General features: G+C 37.7%; 1 protein-coding gene across 5 annotated transcripts in view; it reads right to left on the reverse strand.

The window, feature by feature from the left end:
• Positions 1-27,911, reverse strand: part of MAP4K3 (mitogen-activated protein kinase kinase kinase kinase 3) — an 80,786-nt gene that overhangs the window by 8,457 nt on the left and 44,418 nt on the right. For 2 of the 5 annotated variants that reach the window (XM_031552347.2, XM_085219110.1), the window contains 14 exons: positions 24,689-24,747; positions 23,572-23,610; positions 23,217-23,273; positions 19,724-19,766; positions 18,729-18,891; positions 18,062-18,171; positions 16,369-16,410; positions 11,990-12,074; positions 10,764-10,843; positions 7,977-8,037; positions 7,778-7,895; positions 5,252-5,310; positions 2,516-2,619; positions 1,535-1,706 (listed from right to left, as the gene is read on the reverse strand). In XM_031552347.2, coding sequence (XP_031408207.2) covers positions 1,535-1,706; positions 2,516-2,619; positions 5,252-5,310; positions 7,778-7,895; positions 7,977-8,037; positions 10,764-10,843; positions 11,990-12,074; positions 16,369-16,410; positions 18,062-18,171; positions 18,729-18,891; positions 19,724-19,766; positions 23,217-23,273; positions 23,572-23,610; positions 24,689-24,747 — 1,192 coding nt within the window. The remainder of the gene's footprint in view (positions 1-1,534; positions 1,707-2,515; positions 2,620-5,251; positions 5,311-7,777; positions 7,896-7,976; positions 8,038-10,763; positions 10,844-11,989; positions 12,075-16,368; positions 16,411-18,061; positions 18,172-18,728; positions 18,892-19,723; positions 19,767-23,216; positions 23,274-23,571; positions 23,611-24,688; positions 24,748-27,911) is intronic. The other 3 variants (XM_085219112.1, XM_085219113.1, XM_085219111.1) reach the window with 2 other exon arrangements.

Consider the following 27,911-nt stretch of genomic DNA (forward strand, 5'->3'; position numbering starts at 1 on the left):
GTAACAAAAAGACTGGAGGACATATATTTGTGCACCCACATCATGTGATGTAGAAGCACGTGCTGCACTGGCTGAACCCAACAGGAAAGGGAGGGAAAGGGAAGAAAAAAGCAAGTCCCTGCAATAAACTTTATGACAGCTACTTTTCTTTTTTCCTTCACGTCTTCATCAGATATTTACAAACAAAATGTCAAATGTCAAAGTCTGACCATGTTAAATGCTCTCCTCACTTAAAAACACAAAAAAATCTGATCACATTATTGCCTTCCTGTCAGCAGAGGACAAGAAGAAACCAAGAGTTAGAATTAGTGTTAAACAAATAGGAGAAAGTAACAGACATAAGGAGAGAACACATAAATGATTCAAGAGGCTAAAGAAGTATTTTTGGAAAGAATAATGCAATGTTAGATTATGCATGTGAATAAAACGAGAAGGAACGGGGAAGGAATTACCGTTCTTATATTTACACACTGACAGACAATATACTGAAAGAATGACAACAAGATGTTATGGTTCAAAGAAATTCTATTTGGCATGCTACTTTTATTGACTCTACTGAAGTGACAGAATGGATGTACAAGTTTGAAAATAAAAGGCACTAACTCTCAAGTGATAAGTGCATTAATTGTCCAACCGCTGATCACTTTGCTTTCTGTAAAAAATTTTTAAGCTTTTCAGCAGCAAGAAAGTCAGCAGGCATCCTTCCAGTGGAAACCACTCCTTAGTGAATTCCAGAGGATACAATTAGCCATACACACCTATGTTGTCCTTTGCTGGCATATACAAATTCTCCATGGATCAACAAAGACTCTTCGCTTAGCAATAGCTACGTTATTTACTGCTTCTATACCTGCAAGCCATGACTGGACTCAGCTCACTACTGTCCCTAGGTTTAGAGAGATTTTTGCAAATTCTAGAAATATAATTCTTAGCACACTTCCTTTCTAAGAGTTTCTACTCTAATTCAGATGGTGGCCTCCTCACTTGTACAGCACTAGACTAGTGACGGACAGGTGCTTGGATTTCTCTTATCAGCAGTCCTAACTCTTTCTTATTCCATAAATATCAAGCAGAGAAGAAACATGCTGCTCCTCAGCAGGAGGCCAACAACACAATTTCTGACCATATTGGCTAATTATGACAAAACCAAACCACGCCTACAAAGATTTTGAAAGAAATCACTCAGAGTGTTATTCTATTAAAATCCACAAAATAAACAGAACTCACAGTGCCAGAGGAGAGCACATAATGGCACAGTGGGTAACAGTCAGGCGCAGCCTTATTTACAAAAATGCAAAAACTATAACTCCATCCTCGAGATTGTTACTGTAATTCAATCAGTTCAATTATAGAAGAATTAAAAAAGAAAAAAAAGGACACATAAGCAAGCAGGTACAAAGACCCCTTTAAACAAAAAATTACTTTAATAGTTTAAAGCATTAGTTTTGTCAAAGGCAACTATCTTTCTAGTACTACAACTGAAATAGAAGAGCAAGGAACATTTCTGAAAGTAACCACAACAGCATGCACAAACCTGTTTCTGTAAACCATGAAGAGGTAGAATTTGGGTTGACAGTCTCAAACTTCACCACCTGGTTGAAGTCTCTTCCTCTACTGACACCAACACAAACTAAAGGGAATTCCTGCTCAGGAACTACCAACATTTCAAACAATCTCAGTGGACAAGGTACAGGAAAATCTATGTGCTAGATTAAGAAAGAAAAACACATATTAGAAAGGAAACAAGTCGGAGTTACTATTAGCTATTTAAACTGTATTGTAAATATTATCCCATAGACTTACTTCTTCACATAACAGTAACTGATAGATACAGAAAGCCTGAGTTGAGAAGATCAGAAAGTCCTCATGCTGATTTGGTTAAAATAGATTGAATGTCTTTCATCATGCGAGCCCTGTGCAGCTGCTCACAGAGAACAGGAGTGCTATACCTAGAATTGCTCTCCCTGGCCATGGAGCCTCTAAGCTCTACCTTCCCAGGCCAATCAAGTCATAGCAGCTGCCTCTCTGCAAACACACATCCACCTTAGTCCCACCTTTTCTGATGGTGTCAGATGGGGAGAAAACAAGCATTTCTGGGCACCTGCAGGGTCACAAAGCACTGAACAAGTGGCTACCTTCTCTCCAGCATGGGAGGAAGTGCAGTCTTAACTGTTATTTCTCCATTTGGCCTTGCCTCAGTCTGAAGACCAGAGTTTTTTTTAACATTTATCTAAATGACAATGCTCATATAGAGAAGAACTTTGTTCTTCTACTGAAGCACACAACAAAAAAACCCCAAAACATTCATATATTTTAAAGTCTGTAAGTATCAATTGCAGACATTTGAGTAATTAACTTCAATGTAATTTAACAGAAACAAAAGTGTCTGCCTGGTAACAACTAAATTGTTCACTTATTTACTGTTTTTTAATGACACAAGAAACAACTAATAGTTAACAATTCATTACAAGATAAACAGAATCAAACATCAGAGAATTTCATCTTATTATATTACCTTGATTAACATGAATTTTTGCATTGGTTCAACCCATTCTAATAAAACAATACTAGACTGTAGTGCTCCACAAAGGTACTTGTGGCCTGTGTAGGGATTTCTCACTGTCAGAGAAGAAGAGGTAATATACATTAGTACAATAAGCAAATGCAAATTATAAACAATTTTCAACTAAATAACACTTCACATATTTTTGGAAAATAACCCCTCCAATTCCACTCTAACCTTTCCTAAAAGGAAGCTGCTGAAAAGTCAACATTCAACACTTGCAGAATGGCAGCAGCAAGCATGCTGGAGCAGGGCTTGCCTTTCTACTGGGTGTAACAAACTAGCAGCTTGGCCAAATAAGCCACAAAAACTTTGACTCTCACCAAGGGAACTGTGGTACATTTGACATCTTCAACTCAAAGCTGAGTGCTGATTCTTGAACTTGTACACAGGATTTACTATTTTAGACAGGCTAAATAACAACATTATTAATAATAAAGGTGCACACATGTACACTTTAAGCATCTTGCTCCAGCATGTTGATTTGCCTAAATTATCTCCAAATTACCATGAGAAGCTGTTAAGGAACAGTTTTTTTTTCTATGAGACACAGACACTAGGAATTGAATAGTTACTGTTGTTTGAGAACTGCTCAGATGTTTTTTAAATACCATAATGACAAGTCTGAAATCCAAGCACTGTATAAGCATTTGCAGGTCAGCATGAAATCCAGTTTTCAAGTGACACACCGTTCCCACTCAACTGCACTTCCTATTTTTATCAGAGCTCAGTTAAAAAATGGAAAGAGGCTGATAAAGTTGATAAACTGAGCACTTTGAAACAAAATTGATTCTACATTAATGACAAAATTACGCTCCTTAATGGATATGCAGGCATTGCTTAAGAAGTACAAGGGCTGCTCCAAAAGTAATGTCTCCTATTTCATTACACTGGCCACAGCACTAGAGGCAGAAGTTGGTGGCACAACAGTAAAGGTTGACTCTTTCCACAAATGTCCCATTACATTTTGTTGCTGCATGACAGATGGCAGCACAGGGGCAGTCTGACAAAACTGCATCTGACACGGAAGTGCATGTGAAGTAAAGGCATGGAAGTGAATTCCTCCATGGAGAGGAAATGGCATCCACTGACATTCAACGCTTGTTAAGCACTGATGGAGACCACACAGTGGATGTGAACACACTGAGGCAGTGTGTGGTGTGTTTCAGCAGATCACATCTGCTGGTGCAGATTTGTACAAGCATGGTACACAGGTTTCTTGTTCACTGCTGACAAAAAAGCATAGCTAGTGGTATTTTGTAGCTGAGAATTTGCTCTTTCAAATAGCATTGTTGCACTGTTTGTATCTGTTGTCATTTCCAAGGAAATGAATAGGAACCATTACTTTCAGAGCAACCTCTCTGAAGATCAGATCTTAAACAGCTGCAAACTAACCATCAGCCATCAGGTAATTAACAAGAATCAAGTAACAAGCCCCTAACCCAGAATGATCTACATACATGACAAATCATACTCTTGCTACCCCACTGTCACAAAAATCGACTAGCAATCCACTAGTATTTGAAACACCAAAGCTCAGTTTCATTAATGCAAGTTCTCATTTGCTACCAGTCAAGCCAACTGCAAAATACAAGTTGCACTTGCCATGACCCTCAGTAAGGCTGAACTCAGCAGCAGAAACCACAGAACAAGCAATTACCAACACCTGTAAACAAGAGAAAGACCAGAACTTCTGGTCTTTTTCTGCCTCCTACAGCCCTACTGATTTCCCTAGGCCAAAGGGACCATCACATATACCGCCCGCAGCAATAGAGACCCAGGCTGCAGATCCGGGCCCAAGGCCGGGGATCTGTCACCTCTCCCCTTAGATCTGCCTTTTGTCACTCCACACCCCTAGATTACATCTAGAACACTGAGGAGCAAGAGGCTGGGAGTTTTCTTTCAGCATCCATTAACATTCACAGATAGACCAGACTCTTCAACTAAGGCAAGGCCTGGATTAGATAGTACACAATGTTAACACCCTACCACACCCTAGAGGATTTGTATCCTAGAAAAAGTCAAGTTTTAACAGGCAAACTGGGCACAGAAGTAATAACATAGGTAAGAAATTTCTTAGCAAAATTAGGGAGATATTCATTTCTCATCAGGCTGACAGACGCTCGCTTACCACTCAAAACCTCCTGTATAATTCCTCACACCAAAGAACTGGTTATATATATAACTCTGAATGATCTCCCAGTGTCATTTCTCCCTTTTAAAACATTTCTTAACAGATTACGTATTTAAGTTTCAGGCAGTTGGCACTCTGAAGAAATTATAAAAACTTCAGGGATCATCCTCAAAGATTCAAAAATACTGTTTTCAGCAACCACTATTAGAAATTGGAACTTCTGCTAGAAAGTCAGGCTACTTAACCTGATAACTTATTTTAAAAAGGTCACACTCCATCCATGGAGATTGTTTCATCCTGAGGGCTGGCTTAAATTTGGTGCATTCTGCTTCCCTACGTTTTCTTGAGAACTGTCTTTATCTTTAAAAACTAAGAGAGAAATGGGGAAGTTTTCACTGCCTAAAAGAAAAGGACTAATGCGAATGAGTTCACCATCTGCAGATGCATAGTTCCACAATAATTACAGAAAAGCCTCTTCTCCGAAAAGTAACAAGTCTTACTATTGCTACCATTTGTACTGCTTATTGGAGCTTATTCTGCAGATCTTTACTTACCGACACAACATTTTTGACACCATTTAGTCTCTGGAATTTTTGTAGACACAGCAAATTTCCTGCAAGATAAACACAGAACTATCAATCAATCAACTAAAATAACTGAATTTCCTTTCAGAAAGTTGCTGCTGTGAAAATTATATCTGTCCATCAGAAAAACAAAACGTATTTGTCTCTCTCTTCTCAAAAGAACATGCTTAGAACACACAAGATGATCTCTTTTCAAGCACTGAGGTATTGTTGACTTATGCAGCATTATGAATGCAGTTAGAAAACAATCTGTAACCTGTTACAGCAAAGATATGGGAAATTAGGGCATACTAGTAATGGCTATGAGCCACTTGCAAACTAACACCTTAAGTTTTTCAAAGCTTTTCGTAGGCAGAGCAGCATGAGTTTCAAGAGAAGATCTGAAGGAGGACAGGAAGGCAATCTGCAACATCTTATTTCCTGTGCAGGGAACATTCCCTGAGAAATTGTGAGAATAATTGAGAAAAATTATCAAATAAGCAAGGGGAGATGGTGTTCTTTGCTGGAAATGGGAGTCAATGCCTCTGAACAGACTAGATGACAACAAATGAAGGTTGAAGGTATGAAGGTTGACCAGAGTAGCCTCAACAGTGAAAATTACTCATTTGATAGACGGTGCAGATAAGATGGGAATAAGCGGAGCAACAGACTGATGCTGCAGTCAAAGCTACAAACTAGGAAAACACTTGCACAGTATTTCAAAGCTGTCCAGAAATGACTAATAACATACTAGGACTGAGATGCACAAAAATAGTATCAGTCACAAGTTTAGGCTGGGAGAAGTCAAGAAAGGCTTGAAAGGGCCTACTCAGGGACACTCAAAATAAGGAAGCTGGACAGGAGATTTACCACAGACTTACTTTCTGTTTCTGAATGCTTGCCTACCAAGTATTATTCTGAGCTTCAACCATTTGGCAGATGACCATACTGAAACTTACATAATAACTTCAAATTTTATTTTGCTTTGTATTTTCTCTGCAGGAAACTGTCTGTAATTCACGTTCATTATTTCATATTGTACTCATCACTATAGTAACTAAGATCTTGCTGCAGAATATACTTTGTGGTTTGGTAAGGAATAAGAACTACGCTCTTCTGAATAAGTCAAATGTAATTCTGGTAGTCTGTCTGACTAATGTTACTACTGTGATGCCTTATAGCTAAAGGATAAGGCAACAAAACAGATTATCTAAATACATCTGTCCTGCTTTTGAATGACTAGCTTGGCACTTGTACATTCAGGTTATGCTGCATTTTTCTTGGGATGCAACAAGACCGAACAGGAAATTTTTCCAAGCCTTCTGGAACTTAGGTGAGGTATCATTTCAGATTGAAAACAGTGTGAATTTGTTCCTTACATGATCCATGTAAATATTAAGGTTATCAGTCTACTGCTGTTACAATCCTCAACCCAGATGAAGTTAGTTTGGAAGACAAAGGAGCTGAACTGTTGTGCAGACACAAAGACAAAAACATTTCAATACAAATTTCTAAGAATTCAACCTCTAGGAAGAGCACAATTTTTAGATAAGTGTCGCACCACTATGCTTGCAGATGACTGAACAAGAAGTCCTCCCCAGATCTGAAATGTTAACAAATTGGCAGTGGTACCAAAGGTAACTGAGAATCAGGTCTGTTATAAAACAATTTCCTAACAAAAAAGCCTGTCAAATAAGAAAATCCAACGATTCACTATGCCCTTTAAGAATCAAGTTGCTTTGCAAACTAGGTTAGTGTTACTATCTCCTCCTCCTCGATTTGAATGAGCTCTAAAGGTTTGTTTGGCAGCCAGCAATGCATCCAGTCTATGGGATTTTGCATGCTCTTGCTAGTAAATAACGTTGGAGGGACTACGTGCATGATGCACTGTAAGCATCTGGCGACAAAAATTCTCCTGTAATACTTTCCACTCTGGCCTGCAAGAAATGACTTGCCAATGATGTGAGACAAATCCGTGTTCCAGTTCTATTTTGCTCAGCTTTCAGAACAGCCTGTCAGCCCCTTCCTTCTGCAGTAAGGGTCATCTTGACAATCTCCCCGATGATAAGTTGGGGAAATCCATTTAAAGTACTTTTTTTTTTTTTTTTTTTTTTGATAGAACAGAAAAAGAGTGCCAAGAACACATGCAAGTAACTAATTTAAGATCATTATTTCTAGTTGCCTGAAATATCACAGGTACAATACTGACCCAAGATTTTGTTTCACAGGTACGATCACAGCTTGCTATACTAGATTACAGCTTTCAAGAGCTATGTCCAGAAACCAGAGGCTTCACAACCACAAGGTGAAATGTACCAAAGCCCATTTCTTTGTTAAGAATATATTCACATCTCAATTCACGTTAATATGGGGGTGTCTACATTCTGATTAACAAGAGTTACTTACGGAAATGTGTGAACAGAACTCCAAATTGTTTGGAATTCCCTGACTTTCACAACCAAAACCTGAATTCTTACAATCAAGATATTCTGATATTATCTGATGAGGTGAACTTACCTGGGAAGTATTCGGTCAGGAAGTTTATGTGCTGGAATAGCAACAGGTAACTTTTGCATTTGCCTTGCATAATCAAAGAGTCCTGGCAGATTATGAGAATATAGCTGAGAAGCTTTACCTGGAAATTAGGAAAAAACACTTCAAATACGAAAACAAATGTATACCTGCACTACCACCCAAAGATGGCAGAGTAACTTACCAGATATTGATAATAAGCAATTGTTCATGACATATAACCATGTACACCTTCGAGGGAATAACTAATGAAGAGAAGAAAACCAAACATTCAGTTCATTTACACAAAATGTAAACACATTACACTGATTAATTAATGTCTTCGTAGACAACAGGACAAAACTAGTATCGACTTGCTCTTTGTAACAGAATTAGCTCCAGACAATTAATATTTACCTGGATTCCAGAGTTAAGTCAAGTATACCTTAGGCACACACATTATATTTAACATAAACATATACATGTAGACAATTGGAACATTTTATATCCAAGTCTTCAAGTATAGTACTATTAGTCTGCAAAGTGTCATTATAAAGATCAATCCATTTTTTTCCCAGAAATTTTAATAACCACCAGCCTTTCTCCTTCAGAGGAGAAACACTTAACAACGTAAGTGTGGTATAAAAACTAATTCTAAATTAGTTTTTATTCTAAAGCCTGTTGTATTCCAAAGTCTTAAAATAATTAAATCTGGCACTTCAAATGACTTTTTTAATCTTCATGTGATTACATATTTATCGTAAGTAATCAAAGAATGCAACAAATGGTCAAGGCAGAACTGCTATTAGTCAAATTACTAGACAATTACTGGAAAGAAGGGACTGCAACTATCAAAACATCCTTTAAGAAAAAAGAAAAATTAAAAATACTTTTTTCCCCACCTCTCATATAACTTCTGAAGTTTCCTGCCACAATTGGTCATGGAAACGGACAGTATCAACATGTCCAGCAGGTCCATAAAAGGATACAAAGGCAAACAGGCAGGGATGTACCCTCCAACAAGTCTAATTCAATGACCACAGAGGAGCTTGAGGGGAGCAGCCATCAGGCAGTGGCAGAGCTCATAAGCATTTCCTCCTGCCACTGACCATTGCATTAGAGAGACCACCTAACAGACAATGTCCTTCACTCTTTATCACAACAACAACACGACAAATTTGAGGAGATCTGTAAATTAACTGAAAGTTTTATCTGCAGGAAAGGAAAATATCATCTTTAAGCTGTGCTAACTTCTGAAAAAACGCGTACTATTTCTGTTTCATCTGCCAGTGGAATGAAATGAAGTGCAAAATAACCAAGAATAATGCTTTGGCTAGACCTAGAGGGTAAATAATGAAGTGAAAGAGGATTCAAAAACACTACCTGAGTTGAAATCTTTTTGACTGTTATAATAAACAATGAGATTTAGGTTAGATGTTAAGAAGAAATTATTTACTCATAGGGCAACGAGGTCCTGGCACAGCTGCCCAGAGAAGCTGTGGTGCCCCATCCCTGGAGGTGCTCCTGGTCAGGTAGGATGGGGCCCTGGGCAGCCTGAGCTGGGTGGTGGCAACCAGATCATGGCAGGCAAGTTGAAACTAGGTTATTTTTAAAGGTCCCTTCCAACCTAAGCCATTCTATGATTCTATGTAGGAAATGGGTAGCACAGAGGATGCACTTCTATTCCTGAAGTCTTTTCATAACCTAAACACACTATAAAACATCTAAACCTATGCTAAAAAATCTAACAGTCTGGATACATTCAAATTTAATTTGCAAGTTTGGTTGATGTTCCATATTGTGACTGAGAATGTTTGAATCTTAAAATTAGAGAAAAAAAACAGCAGTACTTGAAATATTCAGGTTGATTGAGTTGTCACACATTCCTCCACTTACATACAGCTGGCTGTTTTGACTAGCACCTCTTTGTGTTTAAGCACTTATTAAAATGCTTCCTTAAAGGCTCACTTAACAATGAAATATAGAACGTGGCACTTACAGAAAACAAAGATAGACATGAGTGCATGAACTTCAGTTTATCTATTTTCCTTGCCATTTTTCAAGAACTTTTGTAGGTCTGTTCAGCTTGCAGGGATACTGTATTAGTGATATTTCTCAGGGTATATTTAACAACTTCAGCAACAGCAAGGTACCTGAACTAAGTTAACTACCAGAATGATTATGGGTTACATTGAGCTCAGCGCAAGCTATTTAGGCCTTCTTCCCCACACAAAAGACACCTCTACAAAGTCTGGACCCTGAAAGATGAACAAACACCAGTGCCTCCAGCTTACAGTGTAAAGGCTGTCCTTGCAAATTCCTCCATCTCGATGGCAGATGCATAGCTCCCTAAGTTAGGGAGAAGGCAGGAAAGAAAACAAGTCTCTTAGAAATTAACAAAAGAGCCGGAGAAGTCACCACACAGAAAAGCCTGCCATTGGCATTTCCCCCTCCCGAGTGTCCCCGCAAAAAAAAATTACTATTTACGAGATCTGCAAAGACAGAATTTTAAAACTGGGGTTCAATTAATTTGAGTCTCATCCGCAAAGCCTCTTTTAAGACTGAAAAGATAGAATTTAGTGTACAGATCTCACTTCTCTGTAGCCAAAACACCATCTTTGCTTAAACAGTCTACTTTATAACACAACTTCAAGGAAAACAAAAACTTTCACACCAACTGTATCAGGGAAATTCAATGCTATTGAACAAATCATTTACTCCAAGATAACGCACTATGATGAAATTCAACATATTAATATGTGCAGACCTCCTACTTAACTACGGTTCAACCTAGAAAAAAACCATTACATATGATTGCAACATATCCTCAATAGTAAACGTGGAAGGTAAAACTCAGTATAACTAGTGCCTATGTAACTACAGTGAAGAGAATTCTTAGAAACATCACACCAGGTTAACCAGTGGCTAAAAAATGTCAGAAATGACGGTTTTGGCTGTTATTGTTTTTTCAAAGATGCCAAAACAAATATACCTGCTCCATTGATGTTTCATGAAGTTCATTGAGGTTCAGTGTGTAAATACCTTCTTCTGCACCAAATATCAAGTACTGATCTGTAAACACAAACAAAAAACCTCCAGCAATACTGACTTGAGGAAGGAGGGTGTTATTTTGTTGTTTTTCTTTTAAGTAAGAGCACTCTTTGCAAATCCTTTATTAAAAACAGACCTAAAACAATTACATACAGGAAAACAGGACAACCTATAATAGTTACAACGTTGAAAGCACAGAAAATTAATCTTTCCAAGGAAGCTTACACATCTATGGATGAAGCTGTTCTAAGACTTTATGAAAATAGTTCGGAGTTTTTTTGTGTCTAACTAGGAAGAAAAAACAGCAGTGACACAACTATAAGCAAGAATTCACATATACAGATTTCTGACTTAAACATTTCCATATATTTCATGACACATCCATGGCTATTTTTTTTGGAGTACGTCAACAGCAGTATTGACTGGAAGGATTTTTCAGTACTTCATGTATGCCTCGCTCCTCGAGTATGATTCACCTGTTTACTGTGATTGCAGCTGAAGTTAATTAACAGCCTTGTTTGCATTTGGACAGTCAAGGATCTCATATTGAGAAGATGTCAGCTGCAAAGACTGACTTTCATAACTTCAGTTTCTATAAAACTAAGTATTTTCTTGCTAATTGGTTCAGCAGTATCTGTCTAAGCAACCTATAATCTAAAGATGAAGCTGAAGGTAATACGAGTACGGTGCTACCAGTTTTCACTTCTGTCAAGCTATTTAATAAACTAATAAAACATATGTGAAAATGAAGAGATCTCAAACTTGTACTAACAGGAAGATGTAGGGGAAAAATATATATACATCAAGAGAACGATAGAGAAGCAACCAATCTGAAGCAGGACTCTGGGAAGTTGGATTTTTAGAAATAAATTAGGAGTGGCATCTTTTGAACTACAGAGTTGAAAAGAGTTGTGAATCATAATCAAAATATGTTTACTTACCTTTATTTAGCATGCAATTTATTCTTTTTTTAATCAAAGCTGAAAACTGTGCCCCATATACTTTAATATAATTTAAGAAAACACTTGAGGCAGCAGTGGTATAATTAGAGAACTTCTGCCTACATAAATATTAAAAGATATTTTAAGGAGAGTAGTCCTGCTCATCTGAACACTACTGAAATCATAGGAGAGGACAAAATTGGGTAAAAGATATGTAATATACTACCTCTTGTATCTGGATTTATCCATGATGTTGCACAATGAATTTTTAATGGACAGCCATTGAAAACCTTTGAAAAGCAAGCGCCCATCTGTGAAAAAATAATTATATACATGTATATGTAAAATAAAAATAAGACATGGCGTTTTCAATGAAATTATTTTGACTTATAAGTAGTAACAAGTTAAGAATAGACTCATTCATCTGGTGAAGAATAATCTCATCTAAATAACATGCTTGCAAATCAACTTGGTTAGGTTTATTTTGCTGTTCATTTGGCTTTTTAAAGAGCTATGTTATGGATTAAAGACCCTTCTGAAAAATATGCCACAAATAGCATTTGTGAAGTAGCCCTTAAATTTACTATTCCAGCACACGCTCACTATAAATGGGAGAAATCTGAAAAAGGTCCCTGAAATTCGTGATTTTCAAAAACTCTCAATACTGTAATTTTACTCTTTACCATACTTCACAAACACAAAATAAATCTTTTAGTCATACAACAATTAAAAACTTATTTTTAATTAGTTTTTCTAATGATACATTTCTGATGACCTAATGATACACATTCTGATACATTTACAGTACTGACTGCTTCTGAAGAGAAATCTCTAGCAGAAGATTTCAATCCTTTTTCAGAATAACCTTAATAAACTTGGTTTATCTATTAGAGTCACATACAGAATATTATTATCAATCTCTGAATCTTCCCCTCAAGGATGCACTAGCACTCGAGATTATATAGTAATATGTATGCGCTTATGTACTATATATGTTGATTTTTATATATATATATATTTATATCAAGATATATATAATCACAAGAACAATTGGTAAATTTGCATCAAGATGACTGAAAAGCAGAAGCCAGAACTTCCTCCTTTCCTTCCTAAACACCAACATTTATAACTGCCCATACTATTTTGTTATGAAACAGAGTTGATCAGTTGTAGTGTAGACGAAAAGAACTGATAAAGTAGAAACAATTAGCAAAGGGAAATGCTACCATTCACACAGGCAAACACAAGAGCCACTTGTAATTGTTCCTGTTCCAAATACAAGCAGATATTAACTTTATGCAAAGGTTCCTATACTCTGTAAAGGGCTATGAAATGGCAATATCTTCACTTTATATTAACATTATGAATTATTATTGACCTATAATTGAATTAGCAAATAGCTCCCTCATCAATATTTGGGTATTTTTTTGTGTGAACCATCTCCTGAAACAGGAACACAAATTTCAGTCCCTTCTGAACACAGTTTAGTGTAAAAAGAAAAAGATTTCAGAATTAACCATTTAACATTAAAAGAAGCAGAACTGAGATCTTTCTTTGTGTTTTACACATCTCTCTCTCACATCACTATCAGGAACACCATGAGTTGGTCTGTATTTATTTCCAAAAGAGAAAAATGAAATTCATTGATGACATCAGCAAAATGTTGAAGACCCCACTGCACAAAGAGAAGGGGAAAGACTTCAGCACTGCTGCATGACTAAACAAGTCTCAGCAGAAAGGAGGGAGCTGGCTGCTTGCTAGACAATAAGATGAACCTTCCACAGGTATAAGAACATAATAACTAAGAGATAATATACAGATAATGAGGCAGGAATATGAGAAGATATTGACACAGAGTGATCTCAATCTACTGACAGCTTCCGTGCTGCATAAACTCTTGGCAGCAAGGAATTTGGAGGGGGGATATCAATGAAAGCAATACAGGGATCCTATGGAAGCCTCCTCTCAAGGATGCAGGGCTCTAAAGGCACACCTTGAAAATTCAGACAAGAACCGAGGCAGTGATCTCCTGGAAAAAAAGAAAGAGAAGTATTTCTGCCGTTCCTGTAACCAGTTGTGCAATTCTCCTTGATTCTTTTTCAAGCACTGGACAGAAGCGCTGCACAGTGCAGGCAGGGCTATGCTTACTGCTAAAACCTAGCTGAGCTCTGCAGTATAAAGATGGATGAAGAAAATGGGGTTGAAATCAGGCCAGACAAAAATTGTTGATTTCTTCTTTCTCAGTCCTCATCTCTGGGAAGCCTGCAGAGCCAAGATGCTGCTGCAAATGCTTTGGAGGCGTAAACAGAGCCTAAGGGTATCATCTCCAAATATCAAACAAATCCCAAGGATACAGCTGAGAATCATACAGAACAAAATATTAAACTGAGTTGCTAGGGGGATGCGAGAAACAAAAACACAAGATAAAAGGTTGAAGCAAGGCAGCTTGAACTGCCTGCTGCCACAGAGGCATTTCAGTCTGGAAGGAATTTCAGGAGGCATCCCCTCATTGGTAGGATATATGATGTATCCCCTGAGCTGCAAGCCACCTAAAATAGCAGGGAAAAAAAACACACGACCAGAGCAGGTTATAAAGAAATTTGAACCAAGTCTCCAGAGACACAGACAGCCATGCATAGATACCACTGTAAACAGAGTCCCAGAACATCCAGCTATTTTTGAGGGCAGCAACATACTGCAACATACTTATTTGGCAACTGATGGAGACAGGCAGTAGATGGGCATGCAAATGCCAAATCAGTCTCTACTATTTAACAGGACCTGCAGAACCACAGTATTAGCATAATATGAAGATATATGAATATGCAGAGAGCAGTCCAGTAACAATTATTTGATCAACTTCAGAAATTTTTCTATTCATTCAGTCTCTTTTCTAGCTCTATTATATGGGCAGCTGGCAGTCATTCTCTGGTGGCACGTCCATACAGCTTGTAGTAAGAGCTCAACATAAACAATAGCTCAAAATGAGAAGTAGTATTTTCTACCTTTTTTCTCATTCCATTTACTAATTGAACTTATTTCTCCTTTGCCATGATGACAGTGTTCCTCTTAATGCTTGAAGTACATTCAAATTGCTATCATCCACTAATTACATTTATGCACACCTATGTCCACGTATTTATTTAGGAATTTAGTTTATTAAAACAGAACTGACCTCAAAAAATAATACTAAATGTATGAAGAATATGAAGCTCTGGATCAATCCTATGCATTTACACAAGAGATGATAATTCTAAGAAACATAAGCAGGACTTCAGCCTCAGCCCTTCCCACTTCCCTAAAATGCTTAATAAGTAGAAAAGAAAAAAAAAGAATTATTTGCACTTATGCATCCCTAGCAGTAATTCTATTTTCTTATCTAAAGATGAAAAATTGATCTGACTTAGGAGTAATGCAGCAAAAGAAGTTAGCTTTTAAACACATCGATACTCCACTTGTTTCCCAGGACAACTCCATGAATGCGCATTCTAGAATGTAAGGATGAGAGGGGCCATGGCAGATGCAAATGGCCAAGTAAGAGGGACATACGAGCTCTTCTGATGGCAGTTCTGATTAGAAGCACAGTGACAAGTTCACAAAGACATTACAAGGGCTGCTCCAAAGTAATGCTCCTATGTTACAATGCTGGATCACAACATCAGAGGTGTATGCTGGTGGTATGGCAGTAGAGGCTGAACCTTCCCACCAATATCCCATTACATTTTGTTGCCTTGTGATAGAACAGCATCAGGGGCATCTGACACAACGGCATCTGACATGGAAGTGTGTATGCAGCAAAGGTGAGGAACTGAATTCCTCTGTGCAGAAAAAAATGGCACTTACTGACAGTATCTACACTTGTTCAGCATTGATGGAGATGAAACAGAGGATGTGAGCACAGTGAGGGGTGAGTGGTGCCATTCCAGCAGTGGCAACAATGGGTCACCACTGCTGGCACAGACTTTATTTTTCACAAGTGCAGCATGCAGGCTCTTGTTCATTGCGAAATTGCACAACTAATAACGGTGACTTTGCTGTATTAAATAGTTTATTGCACTCTCTGTAGTTGTTGAAGTTTTCATGAGGATAAATAGGAGGCATTACTTTCATAGCAACCTACATACAATGAAAATCCAGTTTGCTTTAGATTATGAAGGTGCACACAGAGGACCATAACAAATTATTTCCAGCCCTAAGCCATCTGTGAATACAGTGTTCAGAAGTTCCGAAATCTACAGCTGCACAGTATAAACTCAGTATCATTTGCAACTTCTGAGAGGCATCAGCTCCTCAGATCCTACAGGGAAAGACTGATCAGCTAGCACCTTCCATGAACTTGAAATTAATTTATGATCACAGAACTCTCATTTACATTCTAATGATGGAAACAAACCAAAAGATCTTCAAAACTCACTTAGCACAAGATCAAGTGTGACTTCTGTACTCCGTACACTTACAGATTAACATTTCCAAGAGATATTTTTATACTTTATTACTGTTGTTATTTTAAATACAACAAGCAATTCACAAAGTATGCTTCCTCAGCTTTATTAAGAAAACATGTTCTGCCTTAAACATGCATTTACATGACTCAGTAATACTCACATGTACTTTAGGTGTGGGAGGAAGGCCATTACTAATTGGTTTCTAGAAAATAAAAGTTAAAAGATTATGTTTATACTCACAAAAGCACATATGCATGGATACGCTTATTCTCTCTGACACTACAGCAAAATCAAAAATAAAAAAAAAATTACACTACTGTTAAAAGCAGGTTGATAAATCATCAATCATAATTTTACTAGGAGAAAATGAGAAGTCAGTACTTGTACCTAAGTAAGATAGACAGAAACCCTCCCTGCAGATTTTTTGGGCAACGAAGTTGCACTGCATATCTCTACACCAACTAAATGGAAGGCATGAGGTACCTACAGGGACGCTCTGCTGTGTTTGCTGTCATGTATCAGATGGACTACAATCCCATTTTGAGCAGAGATCCTCCTTTCCAACCTGAACTTCCCTATTTCTACTCCCTAGTGACTACACTAGCATGGTTTTCCTTTGTTAAAACCTCTGTGATTCCTTAGTATTCTTCTCCTTGAATGCCTGCATCTTGTTAGACACTGTCCTCTCATCATGGTGTTTGAAAGAATGCCATATCAGTAACACAAAGTTTAAGCAACATTGCAGCAGTAGTTCAATTACCAATGTAAAACTCTCAATTAGTACTAAACTAACCTTTCCACTGTTAATACCAATTTCACCTAGGAACAGTACACCACTGGAGATAAGTACTCTTACAGGTACACGGGAAGTCTCAAACATACAATTTCAAAGGCTAAGCTCAAATAGTTCAGGAAACCATACTTTCCAAAGTATCATCACCACTACTGGCACTTCTTTAAAACAAACCAAAAATGCTCACTATGCTCCCATCCTATATTTCCTGTTTACTTCTTGCAAAAGCACTGCATCTCCAAGCTCATCCCTGGAAGAAGCCACAAATGGCCCCTCAAACACTGAAGATTGATCAGGCTTCCCACTCCATTTTATCCCACACTCCCACTGCCACTCCTCAAGGCATCTGCTCTAGAAGGCATTTGCTGCTTCAAGGGAGAAGCTCACTTGGAAGAGGAGAAAGTAATGCAGGATTATTCCTTTTAATCAGGGCACAGCTGCATCAGATCGTATAAAACTGCATTTTCTCCATGAGTACAACTTAACATTAGCATGCCTGACTCAAGTCTGACACTGCATTCAAGCTATTAAGCCCTGAAACCTGATGCTCTGGACACCAACAGGCAAGCAGTTCAAATATCTGGACTCTTCAAATCCAAGTTCCCCATCTTTTTTTCACCCTGACCATCAAAAACACTGTATGCCTACACTGTGATAGAAGCACAACTCATTTGGAAACTGTACTGATGCAGCTCCTTTTCAGGATCACTTGAATTCCCCAGTAAGCCACGAGGTGGCAGCATATTCCTTAATTTCCCCATTTCCTTACATAGTTATTGCTCAGTATGACATATTACATATCTCTTGCAGCTCTCTTATTATATATCTCTCAAGTAACTGGATACAAATAAGTAAATCTTGTATATCCGTGATTATTTTAGTTTTTAATGACTGCTAAATATGGACTCAAACTGTATCACAAGTAGATGATCTAGCAGTGCTTTCAATCATGTAAACAAGATGCCATTCAGTACAATTCCTATTCTAAAAAGTATGCTATAAATCTGCAGAAGACAGTTAAGACACTATTAAAAGAACATCTAGAAGCTTTTACACCTACCAGTATTTCTTTCTTTTCTTTCCTTGAAAAACTAGTGTCTCTAGCTTCATTCTGTTGATGTGGTGATCCCTCTCTTTCACCATTTAATTGCACAGAAGTGACTCCATTACCTAGAAAGATTCATATTTAGGAATATGTTCTTCTACTTTCAATTCAAAAAGTACAATTTTTGGCTGCCTTGTTTCAAATAATGCCAGAACGTTGTATTTCTAAAGCATATTTGTTCCAAAATATGCACACATAAACCATCCTTAATGCCAGGTATAATCAAAGCCCACGTTTTTGTTATTAGAGCAACTAATCCAGCATGGGCTGAGAAGGAGATGCAGTCACGGTTAATGGGGAAAAAGTATTTAATAAATTAAAGAGCAGCCTGGTTATGGATAACTATTCAATTATCGATTCTTAATAAGCCACGAGGCATTTCTCAGCACATCAATTGCAGTAGTAAAGATGTAAAGAGGAAAAGCTAGCAGTCTTCATCAATAGCTTCACTGCAAGGCACATTTGATCTTAAATGTGTTTTAGTATGCTTCCTTATTGCTTCCTGGTTTTAATGCATCCACTACAAAAAAATTAAAACAGCATCTAATATCCACACAGATGTAGAAATAATTACACCAGATTATTTAAGAAATACCTGTACACTTCTTGGCATCACTCTCACCTAAAACATGAGACTTCTGTGGAGGTAACCGTGGTGGCGGTGGTCTCGGTGGAACGTGAGATGCAGATTTTGCTGGACTGTCTGATGCTGGGCATCTCTTGATTGTCCCTTGATTATCATTTTCAGAAGAATGAGTTTCTTGAGGGATAAAGATGGATTTAGGCTGAAAAGACATAGTAATAATAAACACTTAATGAACAAAGACTCAAAGCATGTATGCTGCATCTCAGTGAGAAATTTTCACAAAGCAGTTTTCACAAATAAATTGATAAAGCAGGATTCTGCCATGAAAGTTTATAAAAAAAAAAATCCATGCTAGAAAAAACTTGATAGTAATAAAGAAAAATCTTGCAACTGACAACAGACAAATCAAGTTACACATTAAAAGATTATTCAATATACAGAGGTATCATGTTCTTGACTACAGATAACCAAACTAGCAAGTAGAAAATAAAAAACATTTAATGATATGGCTTTGTTTTAGGAATCACAAATAGGAAAGGGAATCACAAAAGAGGTCATTGTTTAGCCACTGGGTGCACTGAAGCTGCTTGTAAAATCCTTCTCAGTTACACAGACAGACGGTACAGAACAGTGAGGAATCACATATTCAGTTTTTGCCCTGCAAACGAGCAGCTATCTGACAAATAAATATATAAATTGTTTTGCTTCTTCATTTTGCTCATATTTGGATAATGCCAGTGTGAGAAGATTCAGTTACTCTTCAAGAGGTCACACATAAAAATTACTCCAAGCATACCTCTATAAGTATCACCACTCATTCAGTGAGCAGCGCAAGACTTGCTGCAAACTTGTCAGGCTACAAACACAGGAGTCAATACCTCCGGAAACATAACGTCGACTTAAAACTTGATTAAAGTCCCAAAGTCATGGTTCAACTGAGAGAAAAGTCAGCATATTCACTTAGACATTTCTACACTTACTTATTTTAAAGGCGTTCCTTTTTTCTGTGCAACAAAGCTGCCCTCACTTACCTTTGGTGGTAAAGGAGGTGGCACTTTAGGTTTCATAGTGGCACTGTAAAGAAACAGGATAGACTGCTGTCCAGTATAGTTTTTGGAATCACATAATGCATTGTTCAAGAAAGTACAGAATTTCATGAGTTCTCCACAAATAACTTTTATACAAACACCATTAACTTGTCAACAGCACTATTCTATCAAAACAACCACATCATACTTGAATACCTCCAAACACTTCCCTTATGCTCTGCATACCACAGATACTATCAGAAAACTCAGGTATCGCAGATTCTCCCTCAAAAGCATAAACAACAAACTGATTTGTTAAAGATGGACACACATGCCAAACAAACAAACAAACAAACCAAAAAGCAAGGAAATGCAAAGCAGGCCTGGTATTTACTCTACTGAGGAGAAAGGTTTAGGGAATAATTAAGGTTTCCCACAGGGCCACTTGCAAGTATGTAATGCAGAACAAAGTTGGAAAATTCACTGCTAACTTCTTCAGAACATCTTCACACATGAAAGCAAAGTCTGTAGTGTACAGCTAACCTACTCTCACTTTTTTCCTCCTCCTTTCATGAGTTTCTTTTTCATTATAGAAATCTTCTCAGAAAGACAATTTTTTAACTTAACAACTTGGCTACAAACAAACTATCAGCAAGAAGCAAGAAAGCTGAAGCATCAGATGCATTATTCCTATTGGCTTTGTGGTTTAAAAAATATGCAGCATTTTTCTTAATTTCCTAAAATTTTGAAGTTTTCATAAATTCTTGCACTGTACTGTTTCCTTTGGAACAGAGGATTATTTCAATTAAATAAATCAGAAACATAGCTGTGAAAGCTTGACATTCTTGCACAGCTGCTCCTCTTTTTTTTTTTTTTTTTAATAAAACTACGTTCCATAGTTTTGGGAGAAAACTGAAGTAGCAAGATATCTGTCCGCTTGTTTACAACTCAACAGCTTGCCTGCTTCACATCATTCTCAAGAGTTTCTTTTCGAGCACCTTATCAGTTGCTAGTATTTTAGAGAAGCTGGAAGGAATTTCTGAGAATGGGTTACCCAGTGTTGAGTACTTCAGACACAATGATGGTGGCAGCTATCTTTTCTCAGAACAGGGCACCATGCTTAAGTTCTCAGAGTTATGCGAGTCCAAGCTCCATCCAGTTTCCTTCATATTGTTCCCTGCATTTCAGACAACCACCAGTATCACTGGGCAGTGAAGTGTTAAAAAAAAAAAAAAGCTAATGCTTAGGCAGAAGTATGACAGATGTTTGTACAAAGGATGGCGTGCCCTGGTTTCAACAGCAAGGCTTATGTGCACTTTGTCACTACCAGCCATGCAGGGCAGTGCCCCAGTAATTTCTGCCTTCCCAACTTCCATTAGCAGAAGTTTCAACATCATCAAGTTTGCTGCATGTGCAAAAAATATATATTATATAGAGAGACATTTAAATGAAGAAAGATTATTTTATATTATTCTCTGAGGTGTGTGGATTCTCTGCTGCTACGAATCACCCAGTTTTGAGTCATGCAGTGGCATCAGTTTGGAGTGGCAGGGGGACAGCTGCTTCATTGTGTGTGTTCTGCATCTGAGGGAAGAAGCAATTGATGTCACATATGCTCTTCAATTGCAGCTCCGTCTCACAGAATACAAATCAAACAACAGCCTTGAATCTCAGCGGGCTCCAGAAAAATCTATCCAGAGACTGAGCTAACATCCCAGGTCACCCACCACAGCAGAGCTTCAGGCTCAAGCAGGTAAAAAAGAGTAGAAACTGCTAAGACCTTTGCTGTAGGGCAAGAATATTGGGGATGAAGTATGAGAAAGAAACAAGATCCCCAGGATGTTTTCAGAACACCAGCTGTGACTGTGCTTAGGATCAGACAAATTGGAATCTCTCTGCAAGCTCTGAGGTGCTTTCTTGTTTAATTTGAACAAGAAAATTCACAGAAACACAGCAGCAACAAAAGCACCTAAAGCCAATGTTTTAGGTCAAAGTTCTGACAGAGCCTGTGAAAGGACAAAGCAATCAGAGCAAGAATGTCACAACAGTAGGAATCAAGAGGTTCCAAGTCCTGAACCATTACTGAAGTAGATGATACTAGCTGCAAACAGAGCTTGAAAAGAAAAAAATTAAAACAAAGAGAGAGCTGTATACAAAAAAAACATCTAGAGATCAATACAGATGGAAGAACCAAGTTAAACTGGCTTGCAGCAGTGCAGATATCCAGAGAGTCTTCAGTGAAGATTAGAACAGAGCTAGCAGTATGGACCTATAGAGGGCTGTTTCTTTTTACAGTGAAGGAAGCCTGACTTACCATAATCAAGGCCTATGCAGCTATGAGCAAAGCAGATTCTTAGCTCGGTCCAAACCACGTGAACAGATCAGTGAGTAGTGTTATCACTCTCTTCCCCTTCAAGATAACACTTGGTAGCTCACGTTGTAAATGATCGTGTCTTTAGACAACAACTTAATGAAATAGCAAGAATTTCTCAAGGAGTAAAGCCTGCTAAAAACTAAGAATCATTTTTCTTCTGTAAAGTCACTTGCATCAAATAGCAAACGTACTTGTGTTTTGAGAAGTTGATCATTAATCAAAGCAAGTTGCGTGCCCTGTCACCTAGCTGACACCAGACACTGCAAAGCTCAGCAGCCTTACCTCTCCTGAAGAGGGCTGTCCCTAACACTCCCTGAAGTGATAAAAGCCCCACCTTTCTTACAAGGAAATAAGTACAACAACTCAAGAAAAGAAATAGTTATTTATTTCTCCATAAAAGAGTAAACATTCCATTGATAGATAATGCACATTTTACAGGTTTCTGGCATGAAACAACAGCTTTCAAAATTACCCATTAACAGAAAAGTAAGCAAGAAATCTGCCTCAAGGGCAACTTTCTTTTCTGTCTTTACATTGGATTTACTTAGGAATGTAAATTTCCACATACTGTCTGTGTACTTTAAATTGTTTTGGCTTTTCTCTGTCAACAGAAAAGGCTCCAAAATACTTCTACCAGTGGAATTTAATATAAGCATTATTATTTTTGCACTGCCTACTGACACTGCCTTTGCAGTCACATAAGCTTGTTCTCCCTGTCCCGGAAAACTCTTGGATGAGAATGTGCACAGAATAAACTCAGGCCTGGTTATACATACTGCTTATGTATTTTCATGAGCTTTTAATACAGTTATCACTTCTAATGACACCAGGAAGAGGTCAGACAACTTCATGGTTCAAACAGAAGTATACTGAGATTTTGTTCAAAAATAGAAAACAAAAGGACAACTGTATCAAATGAGGAACAACATTTTCTCCCCCTCATTTACCACAAGTTCATCAGCACAAAAAGCAAAATTCTGGAGATTTAATCTAGAAACTACGTTAAACATGCATCTTGAATTGAATTCAACTTCATTTTCATCAATTCAAAAGCCAGGCCTTGAACACACGCACACACACATATATACACAGACTTTTTTACAAGAAGAAAAAGTTACTTACTGTTTAGCATCATCATCTGCATCATCATCATCATCTTCTAAATGTGCCACATGTCCCCTACGAAAATGAACGAAGTACATGGCTGAGTCAATTTTAATAAAATGACTTTGGCTACTGTGTAAAATTCTGAGCCTAAGGGCTACAACCCCTTTTACAGATCTTTATTCCCTTTTACCTTTTGTTACTATTATTAGTTATTACATTATTATTTAAAGCATAGTTGCAATCCAGACAACTAAGCCTCTCCCATATCTCCTCAGCATGTACAGAGACAAACAAGAACTGGTTGTGACAGACGTAAGAAATCAAAGAGCAAATGAGCGAAACACACAAGAGGAAAGAAAAACAGAATTACCGCTGATGCAGTTCTTCTTCAACTGATTTTAAGAGACTCCTTCAGCATAAATAAGAATAAGAAGACAGTTTAATTATGGCACACAAACTTAATTATCAAAAGCCATGGCAAATGCTCCTATGATTTTGACAGTAATTAACCCCAAACGTGTTATTTTAGCTGGTTTCCTGAACATCAATCAAACAGAGCTGCATTTTTCAAAGTTACACAACACACTTCCACCTGCGTTTATTAATGCACTGCTATTAAATGCAGTGTTCATTGTTATCTGAGTAATGGAAAGCAAGGACAGTTTTAGCTTGGTCCAATTTAAAAGAAAACCATGCTATCTAAGAAAATCAGTAACAATAAAGAAAAGCTAGAATGACATGAGGATTAAACTACTACTGGAACAAATCTGTATTACCCTAGTTAATTTTTCTAACTTTCTGAACTTCATTTTTGTGACTTTGGAAACACAGAGGAATAGCAGGCAAAATACAGGGATAGGAAGCAACAAAATGACTGAAGATTACGGTATTCAGATTTTCCAATCTAAAAGATTTTGTAAAACAGCATGCTCTATGTTTAGATTCTATGCATTTTTAAAATATGATTTCATTTAGCAATGCAAAGGTAGGCATCCTAATTCTGGCAAACATAGATGGAAATTAAGAAATCAGGTGGAAAAGAATGATTATATTGAAAACTATTTCACTTGACAAACATGAGAAAATTATTAAACCTAGGAAGTTAAAGGACTTTGAAAAAAGTAAATTTTACTGAGTATTCCTAGCGCTCTCAGTACTGAGCAACTGTTAGGAGGAGCTACAAGATGGGGTAAAATTGTGCTCCACAGCAACTACTGTTCTGTTAACAAGCAGACCGAGATTGCAGCTCACAGCATCACAGAGGCAGTATAAGCAACATAGCCTCAAACACTTGAAAAGTGCTGTAATTCTTTATCACTGTAACTACTATTGCTATAGAAATAAAGAGTTACTTTGGAATTGTAATTGATATGAACAGGTATGACATTTTACTACATCAGTTACAGCTGATGCATTTAAACATATATGTACAGTATTCTAACAGCCTCAAGGGAGTATGAGATGATAAAATGCCATTGCTTACTCACTTATTTGCACCCAAGAAGTAACCACCTTGAGGACCATGACCATATTCTAGCTGCAGATCCTACAAATAAAAGAGAATGAATCTTTAAAATGAAAATGTGAACATCAGACTTGTACCCTGCATCGTGCTGCTGTCACCCTCTCCACAAAATCTGAGTATGGAACAAACTAGTTCAAACCCTCCTGGCCCCTTACACTCCTGTCACCCAAGAATCTCCTCTATGCCAGTTTGCAGAGTTTGCCTTCCTTCTAAAACTCTATTACTACCCTCTGTAATTCCCTCTAAAGCCGTCAGTAGCTTCCTTCTTGGACACACAGATCCTTTACTCAAATAAGTGAGCTGCAAAAAAGGTAACAACATCAAGACTTTATGATAGACCAAACTCCATCAAAGCAATCGTACTACTTTTTACAGACCCCTGCCATCCATCCCTCTCTGGTGCATTAACAGTACTTCTTCCAGACAAGGAGTTCTTCTGGCAGAGAGCCTGAAATGCCTTCAGCATATGGGGATGTGAAAAAAAAAATAAGCAGAAAGGACAGTAAAAGTGCTTTTATAGCTCTGATACACATTTTAAGGATAACTCTTGGTCCTCATGTATATTTTAACATCATCTTTTGTATCAAAAAGAAAAACAGAGTAATATCAGAATGGGCAACAAAGCAAAGCAATCGTGGAGGGCAAGCTACTCAGAAAAAAAGTGCCAACAGGCTGCAGACACTACTATTCAATAGATGTTGTATGGCATACAAATTTAATTCATTAGGCAGAATACAGAGAGCATACTGAAGCACCATCAACTTTGCATCTGTGAGGAGAATACTGATACAATTACAGGGTATTTACTTCTTCAAATGGATCACAACCCGTGTAGACCTGCTCCTTCCAAAAATGCTGTGTGCATTCACCATGAGAAATTAGTTATTCACCACCTAAGTTAGTGACAAATGATGGTATACAGTTCCTTTACAGGGAACATTTTAAAGGTCCCCTAATATCTTCTACACAACAGTCCCCTTTCAGCTGCAGTCTGTATCAAAAGCACTCAGAACAATGCTCAGGTATCCAAGCTGTAAGAACAATAAAATTGGGCTAGACAACAACTTGGGCTGATCTTTCAAACAATATTTTAAAGGTCAGGGGAAAAGTCTCCTATGAGATTTGCCAGTGCTCCAAGAAAACAAAACACAAATCGCCACTACTTCAAATCGCAGACTGAAGAGCCATTACTTAATAGGATGCTATGGAAGATTGCTTTTTCACTTGGCTAAGAGTCCCAGGACTTGCAAACTGCACCCTCAACTCTGCTCTCTAAAGCTAAGCAGTTATTTCCATATGGTTGTTCCTTCCATAGCTGTCAGCAGCACGTGACTGCTTCCAGGAGCTTCCATATTTTGCCAAAGCAAGTGGGATATTGTGGAAACAAGCAGTATATAATTACGTGATGTAAAAGAAAGCACAGATCAGAGGTTTGAATAAAAAATGCAGAGAAAAGCCCACTGCTGGCATTTCCTAAACCTTCAACACACTGACTTTTTAACCTTAGCACCGAATTTATCACGCATATATTTCTAGAATTAAACAGAAGAAATTAAAGAAACCCAAAACCACCAACAAACCCTGTGCGCTTCCAACCATGTGACTCAAATGGGCCACCCAGCTTTCAACTGAAACCTCAGTCAACTGAACCAGAAAATGAAGGGACAGGGAAGAAGAGCTTGCAATCAGTCCTGCAGGTGGGGAGGAAGGCTCCTTTCCCTCCAGCTCCACAAGGCAGACTTCAGCCACGAGCACTACAAACACACTGTTCTTTTTCTTCCTTCTTCACAATTTCATTCTCCTTCTGTACCTCAACAGCTTGCTTGGCGAGTCTCCTCTCCCCATGAAAGGAAGGCCATTCATGCCCTCTGCAAATTCAATCTCTTCATTAATCTCTAAATCTGTCACCCTCCCCAGTCAATTCTGTTAACTAGTTAACGTACTCCGATTCACCACATAGACACACTGATTTAACTCTCCTGAGAGGATTTAATTATTTCTAAGCCATCTCCAAAAATTCCACAGATGCCAAATGTAAGCACACAGGTATTTGGGGATTCAGGCACTGAGAAGAAAATAACAAGAACGGAAACATAAGATGTCAGCAGGCTCCCCAGCAAGGAGGTTAAGCAGGCAGTGCGAAGCCACGTGAGGGGATGGCAGAACAAGGGCTGCTGGAGAAAAGCAACCCCAGACCAGTATAATGAAACCTGAGATTTTCAGCTTAAGTGACAAGTGTTTTGTCTACATGGTGCAAAATCACATTCATCAAAAGCAGGAAACAAAAATCTTATGCTGCACAGAGCCAAAATGTCTGTCCAATTTAATTTACACACCACACAACGCTTGACTACATATATACATATTTTATATATATATTAAAAAAACAGAGCAACATCAGGAAAATTACTAAGAGAAAATAACCCCCATAACATAAAGAGCCTTTATCTGTCACCTAATCTTGCTGGAATTCTCTTTATGAAAAATGACATCTGCCAGAATTACTTATGTTTAAATACTCTAAGAGGACAAAAGCTGTTTTTTATTCAGCTTACTGTAATACTATCAACATTTGACTGTGATTAAAATAGGATATGTATATTTTTCACCTCCTATCCTTAACCAGACTGTTAGTTTTCTTGTAAACTTTCAAAATATTGTTCATTTTCAACCAAAATGTGGGGTGAAGTGACTAGTGCCAGGGGAATTTACTCTTTGCACTCTTGACAAATAAATGCTCAAAGCTAGAAAGCTTTTTAAAAGTGCTAAGTTTTTTTGTACCCTCTATTTCAAATATATCTTGAAGTTATAATTTCTTAAACCCTTTAGCTACATATTTAATACACAAACATTACTAAGTACTGCATGTACCACGCAAAGTCTCCAGAGCACGGTTGCACTTTATCAGAACAACCAATATAAGCCCATTTTAAAGCCTAACACAAACGTACTTCAGAAGTATTATTAGGTATGGATTCCCGTTTGAAGAAGAGAATATCATTAATTGCTAAGTGATGCAAAAACTGACTTAACAAAGGCACATTCTACACATCTAAAGGTAGCCTAATGACATTAATAATCTCCATGAATATTCTCATTTAAGATATACTCAACATTGATTAGTTAACTGAAGACATTCACACTAGAAGAATCTGAACAACTAGGCAGACATTCTCCAAAAGAAG

This window comes from Meleagris gallopavo, chromosome 2 (assembly GCF_905368555.1).
Source record: "Meleagris gallopavo chromosome 2, MGAL_WU_HG_1.1, whole genome shotgun sequence".
NCBI lineage: Eukaryota > Metazoa > Chordata > Aves > Galliformes > Phasianidae > Meleagris > Meleagris gallopavo.